Here is a 17,603-nt window from a genome sequence, read left to right on the forward strand (position 1 = left end):
TCCCAATAGCAAAGCCACTAAGCCAAACCTGGATGTCACAACAATGTCCATATACACAGTGTCCATAAAACAATGTCCATATACACAGTGTCCATATAACAATGTCCATATACACAGTATCCATATACACAGTGTCCATAAAACAATGTCCATATACACAGTGTCCATAAAACAATGTCCATATACACAGTATCCATATACACAGTGTCCATAAAACAATGTCCATATACACAGTATCCATATACACAGTGTCCATAAAACAATGTCCATATACACAGTGTCCATATAACAATGTCCATATACACAGTGTCCATATAACAATGTCCATATACACAGTGTCCATATAACAATGTCCATATACACAGTGTCCATATAACAATGTCCATATACACAGTATCCATATAACAATGTCCATATACACAGTATCCATATACACAGTGTCCATATAACAATGTCCATATACACAGTGTCCATATAACAATGTCCATATACACAGTGTCCATAAAACAATGTCCATATACACAGTGTCCATATAACAATGTCCATATACACAGTATCCATATACATATTGAACAACCACATTGAAAGCCTTTTCTGTGCCTTTTTGAAAATGACCAACAACTACAACACTTCAGTATTTACAGTGGAAAATTCTACAAGTGGCACTGAAACAACAGAGGATCTCCTTGAAGGTTTTGCGCATCTCGAGACTGCGGAAGGCATAGATAACGGGGTCTATGACAGAATTACACATGATGAGCACCAGGTAGGTGGTAAAGTGGGACATGTAGCAGACACAGAGCTGGTTCTTGGGACAAGTGATGAGGAGGATGAGGTGGAGGAAGAAAGGTGCCCAGCAGCATACGAACACCCCTAGGAGGATGGTGATGGTGATGGCTCCCTTCATGCAGGTCCTCTGGGGCACCACACCCTCCGCGGGCAGAACAGCGATGCGCTTGATGTGAAGCCTCGCCAGCAGGAACATGTGAACATACAGAGTGGCCATGAGCACCAGCATGGTGAAGAACATGATGATCAGACACACAACGACTGCCTTGCTCTCTGAGTAGACGATGAAGACTATCCCACAGAACACACATGTCAGCCAGATGCCACCGATGGCCAGGACAGCCCGCCGCATCGTCACGATGCTGTGGTAGCGTAGGGCGTAGAAGATGGTCACGTAACGGTCAATGGTGATAGCTAAAAGGTTACAGATTGAGGCCACCAGGGAGATACAGATGATGGAGTCAAAGAAGTTGTCCATGAGTTGAATAAAGTGGTCATCTGCCACAATCAACCGACTGTTCAGCGCAGCGATAACCACCGTCTCTAGTGAGTTGGAGACACTCACAAGCATGTCAGCAGCAGCAAGACTACACAGGAGTACGTACATGGGTGAGTGGAGGTTCTTGTTCTTCACCACTGCCAAGATCACCAAGATATTCTCCAGAAGGCTGACGATCCCCAGTGTCAGGAACACCTCAGCTTGGATGTGGACTGCCTCACACAGACCAGGCTCGTTGCCGGTCAGGTTCCCCTGTTCGTCCTCCCCAGCCAGAGACTCCCTGGTGGTTTCATTGAGCTGAAGGTCCAGCGGCAGCAGATGTCTATAAGTGTTGTTCATCAGGTGGGAATTTGGACAACAGTTCACTGGGGGAGATGCAGGAATGCAGGGATACAAGGTAGTGAGTGAGCCACCTGCCCCTTAAGTGCCTCTTCTGGAGCCCTGCTGCTGAACGTTTTTACTCCTCCTCTGAGATCAGAGCTAGAGAGAACTGTGGTTATCTGTTTTGCTCCTGAGCTCTGAGAGCACTGTAAGCCCCCCCGGTCCAATTCAATGAACACACAGACAGCCTGAACATGGGTGGTTGTGTATACACACACATACACATAAGGACACTTGTGCGCAAACACACATTCAGTAGTTTGACATAGACTAAGTTGTTTCACGTTACGCAATTTTCACTTGACCTGATAATACTTAATCGATGACAGTAGCCCTTTCCTGCAGTCAAATGACCTAGTGGCCTCAGGGGTGGAATGCTATTCATATTTTCTTATGTACATGTCATAACCAGTCATAAAATAATGCAATATATGTCACAACAGGTGTAAATATATGGGTCATGACAGTGTTACGAGATATTATGACAGGTTATGACAAGTTATGTCAGTTGTTATAAAGTGTTATGACATGGTTATGACTGTGTCATAAAGTGTTATGACAATGGCTGTCAAGTAAAGTGTTAGCAATAATTTTCTAAATGTCATAATTAATAAACATTATTTCAATTTTGTTATATTTCAGTCTTTTGTGATGTATGTAAAGTGTAATATTGGGATGCAAACTCAAAATTGAATACATTTCAACTCAATATCTGACATGTTCCAGGAGTCTTCTTTATTGTAAGTCCATTACCATGTGTGTGAGGTGTATACTTTTGTTTCAAAGTAGATTTGTTTAAAACTACCAAGAAACTAGCCCACTGCAGTAAAAGGTTCATTCTATTTGACTGCCTTCTTGAAAGTAAAAATAACCTAGCTAATTGAGAAACTTACAGTTAATTCAACTGACAAGACCGATGGTGCATGTAAAATCTAAATCGAGAAGAATCATTGTTTCAAAAGTAGCTCTTTTGCACAAAATTATTTAAAACAAAGAGATTTGGTTGTGCACACAAACAAATTGCATTTGAGCATTTAGTTCTTATAGTAGCTACTAGCTAGAACCTGAGACATATGTCCTTATTCTCTCTATGAGACTTGTCAGAACATATATGCATAAGAATAGGTCTAACCTTTTCTGTCTGTTTGCATTTCATCCAAGATAGCATTACACAACTGGCATGGAATAAGACTTTTTTGTTGTGATCTTTACAAATGAGGTGGGAAGACAGTTGATGTGCAGTCAAGCTGGAAATGCCAATATTCAGGGTCATAGCAGGTAAAAAGTAAACGGGGCCATTTTTTTCATCTAAGAGCATAGTTGCTTAGTTGTACTGTTTGCTAAGCGTAAACCACAATGTCATGTCCTAATCTGGTTCAATAGACAAAGTTAGTCTGGGGATGAGGTTATTGTTATGACTCATGGCTTTCATAACCAAGTCTTTATAACAATTCAATAATGATGAGATGGGAGACGGGAATCAGTTAAGCTATTGGCATCTCAACATATACAACTCCCATGAAGCTCTACGGCAAAACCCCAATACACAACAGTTATGGTTAGTCCATTGCCTGTAGCTATGGCTGACTGTCTGTCTTTAACCTTCTCCTCACCTAAACTGCATGCACCCTGTTATTCTGATTATGTTATTTAGCAGGAAGAATACCGAATAATATATTTATATGAGTAAAACGTCACTTGTGCAGATCACAAACTCGTTATTACCGTTGCTGAGGGGTCTTTCTTCATTTAAGAAACTTTAATATTAATAGGTTTACACACATACTGTATTTTTCACACATACCACAAACCCGTTTGTATGTATGACACAAGTTATGACACCAGAGGGCACCTTTACACACATACTGTATTTTTCACACATACCACAAACCCGTTTGTATGTATGACACAAGTTATGACACCAGAGGGCACCTTTACACACATACTGTATTTTTCACACATACCACAAACCCGTTTGTATGTATGACACAAGTTATGACACCAGAGGGCACCTTTACACACATACTGTATTTTTCACACATACCACAAACCCGTTTGTATGTATGACACAAGTTATGACACCAGAGGGCACCTTTACACACATACTGTATTTTTCACACATACCACAAACCCGTTTGTATGTATGACACAAGTTATGACACCAGAGGGCACCTTTACACACATACTGTATTTTTCACACATACCACAAACCCGTTTGTATGTATGACACAAGTTATGACACCAGAGGGCACCTTTACACACATACTGTATTTTTCACACATACCACAAACCCGTTTGTATGTATGACACAAGTTATGACACCAGAGGGCACCTTTACACACATACTGTATTTTTCACACATACCACAAACCAGTTTGTATGTATGACACAAGTTATGACACTAGAGGGCACATCTGCATCACAGATAATAGTTCAACTGTGGAAAGTACTGCTTATTCCTGTGACCAAGAGCAATGGAGGGTTGGCTCTGACCTCTAAGAGGCCACCAGAGTCGTGCCAGCAGTGAAGAGACTGTTTCTGGCCAGGGTAGTTATAAATGGCTTTAGAAAGCTGAATAGAGAGGCAGCTACTCCTGTGGGAGAGAAACAAACCTGCCATTACCTTCTATTGAGCATTGCCAGATCAGACAGTTGGCTACCAAGTTTTTATCCTGCTTTTAACACCAATGTCTTTTAAAGTAGCCTATGTCCTCACTTCACATTTGTAGATGGATAATTTACGATTAGGCCTATCGCTTACAGGAACATCTGCAATGGCGGGAGCCACCATTGAAGTCACCTTTTTATTAAACCAGCCACTAAAACAACAGAACGTCTCTATCAATTATCTACCAAAAACAACTAAAGGCTGCATTTACACAGGCTGCCCAATTCTTATATTTTTTGCACTTATTGGTCTTTTGACCAATCAAATCAGCTCGGAATAAGAGCTGATGTGAAAAGATCTGATATGATTGGTCAAAAGACCAATTAGTGAGAAAAATACCAGAATTGGGCTTCCAGGTGTAAATGCTGCCTATTTAAACTGTGTATAGTCACGTGTTACAGATTATCATTGTAATCTCCATGTATTTTGTCTTTTGTCCAAACATATGATTTCTGCTAAATTTGGACCTTTATGGCACATGTCTCTGGTTCAAGTCCCTATCCTCTTAAAATGAAGTTTACATGGTTGACCTATGTGGCCCCCTGTGTGATCAACCATGGATGATGAAGGAAGCAGTTTTTGATGACTGTTGACATGGCTTGCATCCATTTTGCAGGGAGGAACCAGAAAGACAAGACTACTGGAATTGTTAACATGTTGGTTATTAGCAGTAAAACACAAGAAATCACATACCAATTGTGCAACCACAGAGCAAGCTCAGCTTGCGCGCGCATCCCTAATAACTTGAACAATGCGTTATGAGTTAACCTGTAAACCAATAGTTAATCTTCTCCAAGAGTGCAAAAACAACGGAGTCAAAGTGATAAAACTGAGGCTTCAAAATTCTGCACTCCGGCATCACATACCAAGCGTTGGTGCACTTCAATAAAATAATATTCGTCATGGAAATGGAAACAATATCAACGTTCGCTAAGAAGCTTTGGTGCGTCAAGAAACAACTTATTCTAGTCCTCACTCCGCTTATTCTCCTCCCGTTAATTTTTGGTCTACCGGAAAAGGTAAGTGGTTATTGGAAGAAACACAAATCTTGCTACTCTAACCATTTATGTATCTAACTCACAAGAAAAACTAGTTTTATAACTGTATATAACTAAGCCAAATTGCTGAACCACATCAAATTGTCATGACCTACTACTGAAAGTCAGGCAATTGTTAAATACAGTATTGCCACATAGCCTAAAACTGATATGATTAATAATATCCACACCTGCCTTTAAATCTGAACACCCATTAAACCAATATCTGTTGGAATAAGACTTCACTGAAATTAGAATCAGGATCATACATAAAACATGCCATTAGAACAGGACATGGTCCCGCTTCATCATATAGCTAAAACATCAATCCTCACATGAATAACTTGACCCTAACTCCATTCATCCCTCTTAATCATAGCCATAACCCAATTGGAGACCTAACCAACCAATCTGAGACCTAACACAGGTGTTAATAACTTCATGGGCTTATTTATTTACAATTCCCCTCTAATTTTGCAATTTCAGCCACAGAAAAAAGTACATTCCTTATACATTTGTCTTTCCACAGCGTGATACAAACATTAATGAAATAGATCACCTTTGGCATTTACTCTTAATGTTCACCAACATGTTTCTGTTATGTTTTTCAGGAGGGGAAATGCCTGTACGTGGTGCTGCTGATGGCTGTGTTCTGGTGCACAGAGGCTCTTCCCTTAGCTGTCACTGCCATGCTACCTGTTTGCCTCTTTCCAACCATGGGAATTCTTCCATCCAAAAAAGTCTGCCCTCAGTACTTCCTCGATACAAATTTTCTCTTTCTCAGTGGTCTTGTGATGGCATCAGCTATCGAGGAATGGGGTCTGCATCGCAGAATAGCTCTGAAAGTTCTTAAGATTGTTGGAGTCAAACCAGCCTGGTGAGAAGTCTATATCGCCATATATACATTTATCATAATTTATATTTTGAGATTATTTTCCATTATCTAATATATATATATTATATATATATTATAATATATATATTTATATATATAATATATTATCTAATCCACTACATATGGCAAAACATACATAATCATGTTTAAAAAAAAATTAAATGTACATTTTGATTGAACCTTTATTTAACTAGGCAAGTCAGTTAAGAACAAATTCTTATTTACAATGACGGCCTACAAAAGGGCAAAAGGTGTCCTGCAGGGACGGGGGACTGGGATTAAAAATTTAAAATAAATACGATATAAATATAGGACTAAACACACATCACAACAAGAGAGACAACACAACACTACATAAAGAGAGACCTAAGACGACAACATAGCAAGGCAGCAACACATGACAACACAGCATGGTAGCAACACAACATAACAACAACATGGTAGCAACACAACATCGTAGCAGCACAAAACATGGTACAAACATTATTGGGCACAGACAAACGGCAAGAAGGTAGACAACAATATTTGACACAAAGCGCAGCCACAACTGTCAGTAAGAGTGTCCATGATTGAGTCTTTGAATGAAGATATTGAGATAAAAATGTCCAGTTTGAGTGTTTGTTGCAGCTCGTTCCACTGAAAAGAGAAGTGACCCAGGGATGTGTGTGCTTTGGGGACCTTTAACAGAATGTGACTGGCAGAACGGGTGTTGTATGTGGAGGATGAGTGCTGCAGTAGATATCTCAGATAGGGGGGAGTGAGGCCTAAGAGGGTTTTATAAATAAGCATTGCAAATGGTATACAGAGATGACCAGTTTACAGAGGAGCATAGAGTGCTGTGATGTGTCCTATAAGGAGCATTGTTGGCAAATCCGATGGCCGAATAGTAAAGAACATCTAGCCGCTCGAGAGCACCCTTACCTGCCAATCTATAAATTATGTCTCCGTAATCTAGCATGGATAGGATTGTCATCTGAATCAGGTTTAGTTTGGCAGCTGTGGTGAAAGAGGACTGATTACGATAGAGGAAACCAAGTCTAGATTTAACTTTAGCCTGCAGCTTTGATATGTGCTGAGAGAAGGACAGTGCACCGTCTAGCCATACTCCTAAGTACTTGCATGAGGTGACTACCTCAAGCTCTAAACCCTCATAGGTAGTAATCACACCTGTGGGAAGAGGAGCATTCTTCTTAGCAAACCACATGACCTTTGTTTTGGAGGTGTTCAGAACAAGGTTAATGGTAGAAATAGCTTGTTGGACACTAAGAAAGCTTTGTTGGAGAGCATTTAACACAACATTCAGGGAGGGGCCAGCTGAGTGTAAGACTGTATCATCTGGATTTAAATGGATGAGAGAGCTTCCTACTGCCTGAGCTATGTTGTTGATGTAAATTTACAAGAGCATGGGGCCTAGGATCGAGCCTTGGAGTACTCCCTTGGTGACAGGCAGTGGCTGCGACAGCAGATTTTCTGACTTTATACACTGTACTCTTTGAGAGAGGTAGTTAGCAAACCAGGCCAAAGACCCCTCAGAGACACCAATACTCCTTAGCCGGCCCTCAAGAATGGAATGGTCTACCGTATCAAAAGCTTTGGCCAAGTCAATAAAAATAGCAGTTCAATATTGCTTAGAATCAAAGGCAATGGTGACATCATTGAGGACCTTTAAGGTTGCAGTGACACATCCATAACCTGAGCGAAACCAGATTGCATTCCCGAGAGAATACTATAGACATCAAGAAAGCCAGTCAGTTGATTATTGACAAGTTTTTCCAAAACTTTTGAGAAACAGGGCAAAATATAAATAGGCCTATAACAGTTAGGATCAGCTTGATCTCCCCCTTTAAATAAAGGACAAACCATGGCTGTCTTCCAAGCAATTGGGAACCTCCACAGAAAGGAGAGACAGGCTTAAAAGGTTTGAGATAGGCTTGGCGATGATAGGGGCAGCAACCTTAAAGAAGAAAGGGTCTAAACCATCTGACCCAGATGTTTTTTTGTAGTCAGGTTTAAGGAGCTCCTTTAGCACCTCGGACTCAGTGACTGCCTGCAGGGAGAAACTTTGTAGCAGGGCAGGGGAAAAAGAGGGAGAAGCATCGGGGATAGTCGCATTAGAAGGGGTGGGAGATGAGGAAATGTTGGATGGGCAAGGAGGCATGGCTGAGTCAATTAGGAATCCTGACTTAATGAAGTGGTGATTAAACCACATCATCAACATTAAGGGACATGGGCAGCTGTGAGGAGGAGGGTTTATTCTCCAGGTCATTAACCGTTTTCCAGAGCTTCTTGGGGTTAGACCCACAGAGAGAGAACTGCTCCTTGCAGTAACTAAGTTTGGCCTTCCAGACAGCCTGAGTGCACTTATTTCTCATTTGCCTGAATGACAGCCAATCAGCATGAGTATGCGTGTGCCTAGCCTTTCACCAAATGCAATTCTTAAGGTGGAGTAACTCGACAAGATCACGGTCGAACCAGGGGCTAAATCTGTTTTTAATTCTCATTTTCTTTATGGGGGTGTGTTTGTTAACAATCCCAATTAAAATGTCAAATAAGAAGGTCCAAGCGTCTTCGAGCTGATTCTCTACCATTTTACATAGGCCAGTTGTTATCAAAAATGTTAATGATAATCATAGTATTGATTTGTCACTACACTTACACCTGACCCATGTGCCCATCTCTCTCCCCATACAGGTTGATTTTGGGAATGATGAACACATCTGCCTTCCTGTCCATGTGGCTCAGTAACACAGCAACAACGGCCATGATGCTTCCCATTGCTAACGCCATCCTGGAGAGCCTCTTTGGGGACCTGGCCACTCTGAAGGAGAACTGCAAGGTGAAAGAGGAGACAGAGGGTGAGTTGCTGTGTAGGGTTTCTCCAACTGTCCCACATACATCTAGCGAAAATATTAAGACCTATACAGTAGCTAAGCCAGGACAAATTTAGTCTATCAACACTGAAGGGTAGAATTAATAATAATTGTTTGTAGTGCTTACCCAAGGGTGTCAAACTCAATCCATGGAGGGACAAGTGTCTGCTAATTTTAGTTTTTTCCTTTCAATTTGTGTCCAGTTAAGACCTATACAAACAAGTGAGAGGAGTTCCTAACTGATCAGTGACCTTAATTAATAAAAAAAATAAGGAGGAGTGAAAACCCGCAGACACTCGGGCCTCTGTGGAATGAGTTTGACACGTGCCTTACACAGACGAACAGACTATACTTTAATTTTCCACATTAAAACTGTAATATGTAACTCAAGGTGTGAACTTCATACAACTACTGTACCTTTTCTATCATATTGCCTTCAGAGCACGACATGTCAAGTTATTCAATATTAAAATGGTAATTTATTGATTATAGTAGCCACCTTTCAAGTAATTTATTAAATATGACAGAGGTCTACAGACAACCTAGTTAGAAAACTGGAACTCACAGGCTTTGATTACATATGAATTGTTAATATCTCTGTTATAGCTTGTCTCATTCCTACTATAGCTATGTGTACCGTAGCATCAAACTAGTTGGTTTATGGGAAATGTATTGATTCTCCGTAGAGGCAGTTACACTTAGATAACCCCCTAAATCTCCTTCAAATTGGTATTCAATATGGGATTATTATGTCTAAGCCTGTCCTTAAAAATATTTTGTAATTTGTCACTGCACAGTGAACAATGGAGAGAATAACTCTTAACAACCTGTTAACTTCAACATCCATCAGGTCAATCACAAGTAAAGCTGCATTCACTGCCCTCTGAAAAACAGATCTTGTCTATAGATGGGTAAGAAAGGAAGCATAAACAAACTGAATAATTTTAGCTCTCGTGTTGGATTCATGGTTATCATGTAGTTATTTACTAGCATTGTTACAATCTGGTTACATTTCTCTATATTATATCTTAAGAACTGATGGGATGGTGCGGTCAAATGGGAGGACTGCACAGGAGATCAGGACAGAGTCAGAGTACCAGATGAAGGTGTGGAAAGGCTTCCTGATCTGTATCCCATACGCTGCCAGTATCGGAGGGACTGCCACCCTGACAGGCACGGCGCCAAACCTCATCCTGATTGGACAACTTAAGAGGTACCCAAGTTCAGGACTTGACTGATCTCTCTTTCTGCTACTGCATCTGTACATACCCTCTCATAGACCTCACAGGCCCATCAGATAGAGCAATAAAGGTATGTATAAGGAGAAAAGGTATCCATGAGAAGGTCTATGAAAGGGTTTTAACCATTATGAAAAAAGATGAGTACTGTTCTGTTTCAGACTTCAGAAGTCCCTCTGAAAGCCCCAGTGCAGTCAAAAACTTGATTTTCCTGTGCTTTATATATACACTGAGTATACCAAACATTAGGAACACCTTCCTAATATTGAGTTGCAGTCCCCCCCCCCCCCTCAAGTTGGCTGGATGTCGTTTGGGTGGTGGACCATTCTTGATACATGCGGGAAACTGTTGAGTGTGAAAAACTCAGCAGTGTTGCCGTTTTAGTATAAGAGCTGTTTGAAAAGGCCGCTGGAAATTTCAGCCGGTTTTGGTGGGATGGAGTTTTGGCCTGCCTGGTGACAGTCAATAGACCAATAAGAAAGAGAGTTCTAAACCTCTCTGCCAACCTCTCTGCCAACAGCTAGTTTTCAGTTTTCCTCTCCCCACTCAGACAGTCCTAGCTAAATTCTTTCTTGAGAAATTGCTCTTGCTAAGAGGCTATTTATTATTATTTATTTAACATTTTAATTGAAAACAAATTACAGTAAGATACTTAATTGCTACCCAGAAATGATATGATATTGAGGACCTTTAAAGGCATACGACACCAACCTGACAACCTGAGTTAGGATTTTACTGGCAAATAGCTGTTTGAAGAACAATGTTACATTTTAGACCATAAAATAAAAAGAAATTCATGTTTGCTGTACAGTTTTTGACAGTTGCTTATTTGTGTCCTAGTTACTTCCCAGAGTGCGACTTGATAAATTTTGGCTCTTGGTTTGCATTCGCCTTTCCTCTCATGGTGCTCTTCCTCATCTTGGCATGGCTGTGGATTTCTTTCCTCTACGGGGGCTTGAATACGCGGTATGGTGGTCAAATCAAATCTAAGTTCCTCAAACGTGTGTAATATAAAAACATGACCATAGATGATCACATAAGCAGTCTGTGCTAGAGTTCTAGGACTTCTGCCTGTACACTTTTTAAAATCATATGAAATAATACATTCTCCTACCTGTCAGATACATTCACACCATTTTAATACTATTTGTTGTGTTCAGGTTATGTGTGAAGAAACAGGACGAAAGAGCACAAGCAGAGAAAAAAGCAGAGGCTGTTATTGATGAAGACTACAGAAAACTAGGCCCCATAAAGTAAGGGACTCTAGCCTTATCTCTAGACTAAATCACAGGCAACATGCTCTAATCTTAAATCTTGCCCTATACCAGGGTTGGCCAATTCTGGTTCAGGAGGGCCACATTGTTTGCATGCTTTAGATTGTTTATTTTAATCAGTTGGATGGAACAAAATCCTGCTAGAACCCTCCAGGACTAAGGATAAACCCCTGTTCTAGACCCTCTGTACTTAGTCAGGAGTTATGTAGAATTCCTCAATGACAACAATTTCCATCTTCCATTTTAGTTTTGCAGAAGGATCCATCGCATTCTTTTTCATTTTGTTTGCCGTTCTCCTGTTCACAAGAGATCCCAAATTTGTAACTGGATGGTCCACATTTTTCAACAAAGGGTAAGACAGATAAGCTTGCTACAAGCTAACAAGGCACTGCCCGTTATCTCGGAAATGTCTGTATAATTCACTGGAGGCATGAGGAAACCAGCTGCATCATGACTTCCCCTTCTCTGATTCTCTTCCTACTGTAGGTATGTGTCAGATGCGACCACTGGAGTGATCATTGTGTCAATCCTATTTTTCTTCCCTTCCCAGAAGCCCTCTCTTAGCTGGTGGTTTGATTCTAGAGGTCAGTACTTGAAAGGACATGTCCCAAATAAGAAGAAATATGTTTTCGGAATATGTAGATGGAAAATACCACTGCCTCTAGTCATATCACCTTTCTGTACTGATACAGAGGACACATGGGATGTTTTCGGATCAAAAGATTAGATGGAGTGAAGCAGCTGTATGCATATACTGTAGACCAAGGGTTTTAAACTCACATTATTTAAGCAATAAGGCCCGAAGATTGTGGTATATGGCCAATTTTCCACAGCTAAGGGCTGTTCTTATGCACAACGCAACACAGAGTGCCTGGATACAGGCCTTAGCCGTGGTATATTGGCCATATACCACAAACCCGAGGTGCCTTATTGCTATTATAAACTGGTTACCAACATAATTAGAGCAGAAAAAATCAAAATCATATCCATGGTATATGGTCTGATTTACCACGGTTGTCAGCCAATCAGCATTCAGGGCTTGCACCACCCAGTTTATAATATTAATTATACCATGGCATTGTTGAATACTTGTTCCTGATTGGCTTGAAGGGCATTCTAGAGTGTGCATTATTTCCCTATAACGCATGGTATATTTGCACGGTAGAATTCAATGGCTATAGTTCATTCAATGGCTTTAGTTCATTCTTCCATGTTCTATATTTGCTTTTGAAAACAAAAGTCAAATTGAAAACATTATTGGCATTGTTGAATTCGATTTTCATAATGTCAAGTTAGAACTCATGGTTTGGTTAGCCAAACTAGCGAGCCTGTTTGGTTACCACGGCAATTACTAATGCACTTGCTAGCTACTTCAGTGGATGTTGAACACAATTCTACCAGCAAATGAACACATTTCTTTAAATTATAGCCATGATATAAAAGGGATAATCAACTTAGGGCTCTATGCATTCTCTGGAAAATAATGAAACTCCTTGGAAGGTCAGTTCCACTCTGCCAGCATGTTGTTGAACACAACTTCTGCATCATTCATTAATTTCCATAGAATGCAGAGGCCTTTGTTGATTATCCCTTACATCATGCCTCACCAGAAATAAATTACAGTACAGATGTCGTATCTTAATTTGATCACGCTGTTGTTGCAGGAATTTTCCTGCCCAGCAGGAAATTCTAACTTGTAGTGTATTCAAGGTTTAAAAAGGCTTTTAAAGTTTGTAATTTATACTTTAACATTTCAGACTTGATTTGCCATAATGAAAAATGTATCAACCTCTACAAAAAATGACAATGAATTATAATCCATATATTAACTCACATTTCCTGTTGCTGCAGGATTATTCTACTGCTGTAGCAAACTGACTCCAATTAAGATCCTATATCTGTATCATTGACTACTATCAAAGTAGAATATTCTTTCTTTCTTTCATTAGTCCATTTCTGAAGTGCAAAACCTGTATTGGCTCTGTTGTTAGGTACTGTAAATCACCTGAGGAATGTTAATGACGTAGATTAGTCTGAGCAGCATTCTGTTGTGAAGTAAGACTGTAGCCCCTTTGTTTGTGTGATTATTATTAATCTCTTTAAAGTGTGTCGCCACACTTTGGTTTGCTCTGTTTACTCTGCTCTACAGTTGAAGTCGGAAGTTTACATACACCTTAGCTAAAGACATCTCAGTTTTTCACAATTCCTGACAATTAATCCTAGTAAAAATTCCCTGTCTTAGGTCAGTTAGGATCACCACTTTATTTTAAGAATGTGAAATGTCAGAATAATAGCAGAGAGAATTATTTATTTCAGCTTTTATTTATTTCATCACATTCCCAGTGGGTCAGATGTTTACATACACTCAATTAGTATTTGGTAGCATTGCCTTTAAATTGTTTAACTTAGGTCAAATGTTTTGGGTAGCCTTCCACAAGCTTCCCACAATAAGTTGGCCCATTCCTCCTGACAAAGCTGGTGTAACTGAGTCAGGTTTGTAGGCCTCCTTGCTCACACACGCTTTTTCAGTTCTCACTACAAATTTTCTATGGGATTGAAATATTTCTGGCCCAGCAGTACCCGAGAGAAAAACAAAACACCAGCCATGGCCATATTTTGACCCTTAACCCTTATTTTAACCCCTAACCCCTACCTTCAGCCTTTTCTTTATTACTCCTTTTCAAGGCCCCTTGCAGGTTAGATATTCTGATATTTCGGTGGTTGACCTGGATTTGGCTGGTGGGCCGAGGTTGATTGTATACCTTGTCATGTTTTCCACAGCATCAAATACTCCATATGTTCCTCTCCTATCATGGAAGAAAGCACAGGAATGTGTCCCGTGGAATATCATTCTGTTGCTGGGTGGTGGCTTTGCCATGGCCAAGGGATGTGAGGTAAAACCATAGAATTTACATATAGAATCAATTTGCCCTATGGGTAAAACCTGTTGATGTTTAATGATGCACAAAGATATGAAATCCCTTTAACTCACATTCAAATATCTATTGTGTGGTGATTTATATACTTTTTACCTATTTCTGCTACTACTGAGATGGGGGCTGTCTGTTGATGCTCCGTCCCTGTTGTATAATATAGGAGTCAGGACTGGCGGCGTGGATAGGAGCCTACCTCCAGCCTATTGCCCAGGTCCCCCCTGCTGTGGCCGTCATGTTCATCACAGCTTTCCTGGCCTGTTTCACAGAGTTTGCCAGCAACACTGCCACCATTATCATATTCCTGCCCGTCATCGCTGAACTGGTGAGCTGTCATCTATGACATGACCACAACATTCAACGTTTCGTTCAATGTTTCCATTATTGAGATTGACGTGCCCTGTGGGTATGAAAAGGACATGCCTACTGTAGTAGGCAATCATTTTGAAGGAAGACATGTATTTTGTGTCTAGTATTTGAATATCCCTTGTTATCTACCAAAAAGCCTTGAACTACATTGGATTACTAATTCATGGATTAGTGTTCCCCATGGGAAAAGATTATGGGGAGGTGCTCTCTTCTCTAATCTCCCACAGCAATTGACCTTTTTAGTGTTTTCCATGGGGTTAACAGATCTGTCAGTGTAGCACCATGGCTGTTGGGTCTATTTGTATGTCTGTTGGACATTAACTACAGTTATCAGTAACCAGTTGTCTTTGGCTGGGAGTGACAATGTCCTGCAGTATCGTTCAATCTAAGCAATAGTATCACCCACCCAGTATCATCCAGTATCACCACGACAAGTGCGCAATACTTACTTATCTTCAGTAAAATTCCCAAGCCAAATAAATTACTACTAACAATTTGGAATATTGTTGCCAGTTATTGAATGAGAGATGGATTCACTCACTCCTTACTAACGTGTGTGCTCCTTGTGTTTGTCTGAAGAAAAGTGTTTAAAAGTGTTATTATTTTTGCATTAATACAATTTTGTCAAAAGAATAGCAACAAATGTGTTTGTCTCCTCTTGACAGGCTATGTTTGTCAAGGTGAACCCTCTTTACTTTATGATACCTGCGACAACAGGATGTTCATTTGCCTTCATGTTGCCAGTCTCCACCCCTCCCAACTCCATTGCCTTTGCATCTGGCCATCTTTTGGTGAAGGACATGGTAAGATCCTTACGCCGATATACTGTATGACCATATGTCAGACTGTTCCTAAACTTAAAGGTACTGTACTCTATCCAAGACATCTGTTTGGTTTCTCTATTTACAGGTGAAAACAGGCTTTGTGATGAACATTTTGGGCATTTTATCGGTTTCTCTGGCCATGAACACTTGGGGTCGTGCTATGTTCAGTTTGGAGACTTATCCAGACTGGGCTCGTCCAGTCAACATGTCCAGTACTGTCACAGATATACAGTTCCCCTCCGACTCACCTTTCAACCTTACTAGTTTACCGTAGATCTGAAGCTTATCCAGAATAATTATTATACTGCATTATATAGTAAATACTGGATCATAATTTCTGAATATGTACAAAGTCAATAACTATAGACTTGGGGAGAATTAGCTGTTACTTTAAGTAATTTAGCCTATGGTGTGATGGCTATACCATGTTGCTAAGGTACTGTCCTTTTTCAATCAGTCTACTGTATATGAGTTTTGATTTTTTAACTGTTTATATTTTGTTCAGGCTCTCATTGTGATCTACGTACTCTGTCATGTAGATTATACCAAGTTCTATCAGCTCATTTTCTTGTTTGTCACGAACCCCTGCTCTCCCCAGATGTGTCCTGTGTTTTGCCTTGATTTGTTTTAGATCACTATGACATGTTTCCATTGGAAGATAATTTGTTTAGGCAGGGCGGGGGGCGACAGAATAGACAGTGGTTGGTCTGTCTGTTGTTGCGTTCTCTTCCACAGTTATACAACAAGTCATGTCGGACATAGTTTTTGTCCAGACACCGGTGATGTCTTGTCTCATCTCTCACTATGCTTGCTGAAATGGATTGCATCTTAGTGACGTCTGCTGGTCATTGTGCCACATTGCACTGTTCACTATGAGCTTCTCATACTGTACCTCATTGTAATATTCCCTGGATAGTGTTTGTGATGGTAATCCTTATTAATTAGGGTGTTAGCAGTCTGCTTGATGATTATAAACCCAATCCATTTCATGACAATCCTCCAAGTCCTCCACCAACTGGTAAATGACACTTGAACTCAATCCTCCATTGATCTTTAGCTGTGTAAACTGTGACTGTCTTGACACATAACAGGAGTTTGTGAATTATTCCTAAAACATACTTACCTAGGCCATGGGGGTCACTGGCTGCATGTGTTTAAACATATTTTTGTTACACACAGAAGGTCAGTTTTACTTTTCATCGTGTCTTTTAAATCATAATTTTCTGATCTTATTTCATTTCAAATAATCATTAGAAATGTGGTGTGTGGAAATCGAAAGAACTATTTTCTACCATAGCTTTTATTTAGTGTAATACGTTTAGCGTTATCAATGCACATTTTGTAGATTTGTTATTTTCTTAATACTTCTCGTTACCAAATAAAACTGAATGGCAAATGAGTTAGTGTCTTTTTTCGTCAATCCATGGAATTTATATATTTAGCTGATGTCAGTGAGCAGGCACCAACAGACATGCAACACAGTAATATATATAACAGAACAACTTAAAACCATGGGTTAATATTCAGAAGGGGGTCAAGCCTCTATAGTAATTTTTAATCATTGACCCAAGTGACACAGCATAATATGTAGTAAGGAGAATAGACAGTGCAATCAGGTCTTATTTAACAGCCGTGTGTCTGACAGCACCAAACAAGATACTCAACAAGCCAAATGAGGCTAACCACATTTGAAAGAAGGTTGCATTGAAATGTGGTTTGAACACAATTTTTACATATGCGTCTTAAACCAAGCAGACATACAGTATTTTGCCCCCTATTTCTCTCGAATGGTGCAAGGCTGTAAATTCCTTATAATGTCTGTTTGGT

The 17,603-nt window shown here is 40.1% G+C and overlaps 2 protein-coding genes across 2 annotated transcripts; one reads left to right on the forward strand and one right to left on the reverse strand.

Moving 5' to 3' along the window:
* Positions 1-631: 631 nt before the first annotated feature.
* On the reverse strand, positions 632-1,627 carry mc3r (melanocortin 3 receptor). Its single transcript, XM_020504837.1, has one exon. It carries the CDS (start codon positions 1,625-1,627, stop codon positions 632-634), a length of 996 nt encoding a protein of 331 aa, XP_020360426.1.
* A 3,486-nt stretch (positions 1,628-5,113) lies between these two features.
* LOC109908194 (solute carrier family 13 member 3-like) lies at positions 5,114-17,175 on the forward strand. The gene is made up of 13 exons (XM_020506741.2): positions 5,114-5,355; positions 5,985-6,250; positions 8,960-9,123; positions 9,989-10,049; positions 10,172-10,351; positions 11,217-11,342; positions 11,537-11,629; positions 11,898-12,002; positions 12,137-12,234; positions 14,432-14,544; positions 14,747-14,908; positions 15,618-15,755; positions 15,862-17,175. Exons 1-13 carry the CDS (start codon positions 5,239-5,241, stop codon positions 16,048-16,050), a joined length of 1,812 nt encoding a protein of 603 aa, XP_020362330.1. The 5' UTR covers positions 5,114-5,238; the 3' UTR covers positions 16,051-17,175.
* Positions 17,176-17,603: the final 428 nt, after the last annotated feature.

Source organism: Oncorhynchus kisutch, linkage group LG17 (assembly GCF_002021735.2).
Source record: "Oncorhynchus kisutch isolate 150728-3 linkage group LG17, Okis_V2, whole genome shotgun sequence".
NCBI classification, from domain to species: domain Eukaryota; kingdom Metazoa; phylum Chordata; class Actinopteri; order Salmoniformes; family Salmonidae; genus Oncorhynchus; species Oncorhynchus kisutch.

Bases quoted from the DNA above. Each gene is read 5' to 3' on its own strand.
- LOC109908194 (XM_020506741.2), top strand. From the start codon at position 5,239: ATGGAAATGGAAACAATATCAACGTTCGCTAAGAAGCTTTGGTGCGTC. The intron at 12,235-14,431 runs GTCAGTACTTGA...TGTTTTCCACAG, and splicing joins CTGGTGGTTTGATTCTAGAG to CATCAAATACTCCATATGTT. The intron at 14,545-14,746 runs GTAAAACCATAG...TGTATAATATAG, and splicing joins CCATGGCCAAGGGATGTGAG to GAGTCAGGACTGGCGGCGTG.
- mc3r (XM_020504837.1), bottom strand. From the start codon at position 1,627: ATGAACAACACTTATAGACATCTGCTGCCGCTGGACCTTCAGCTCAAT.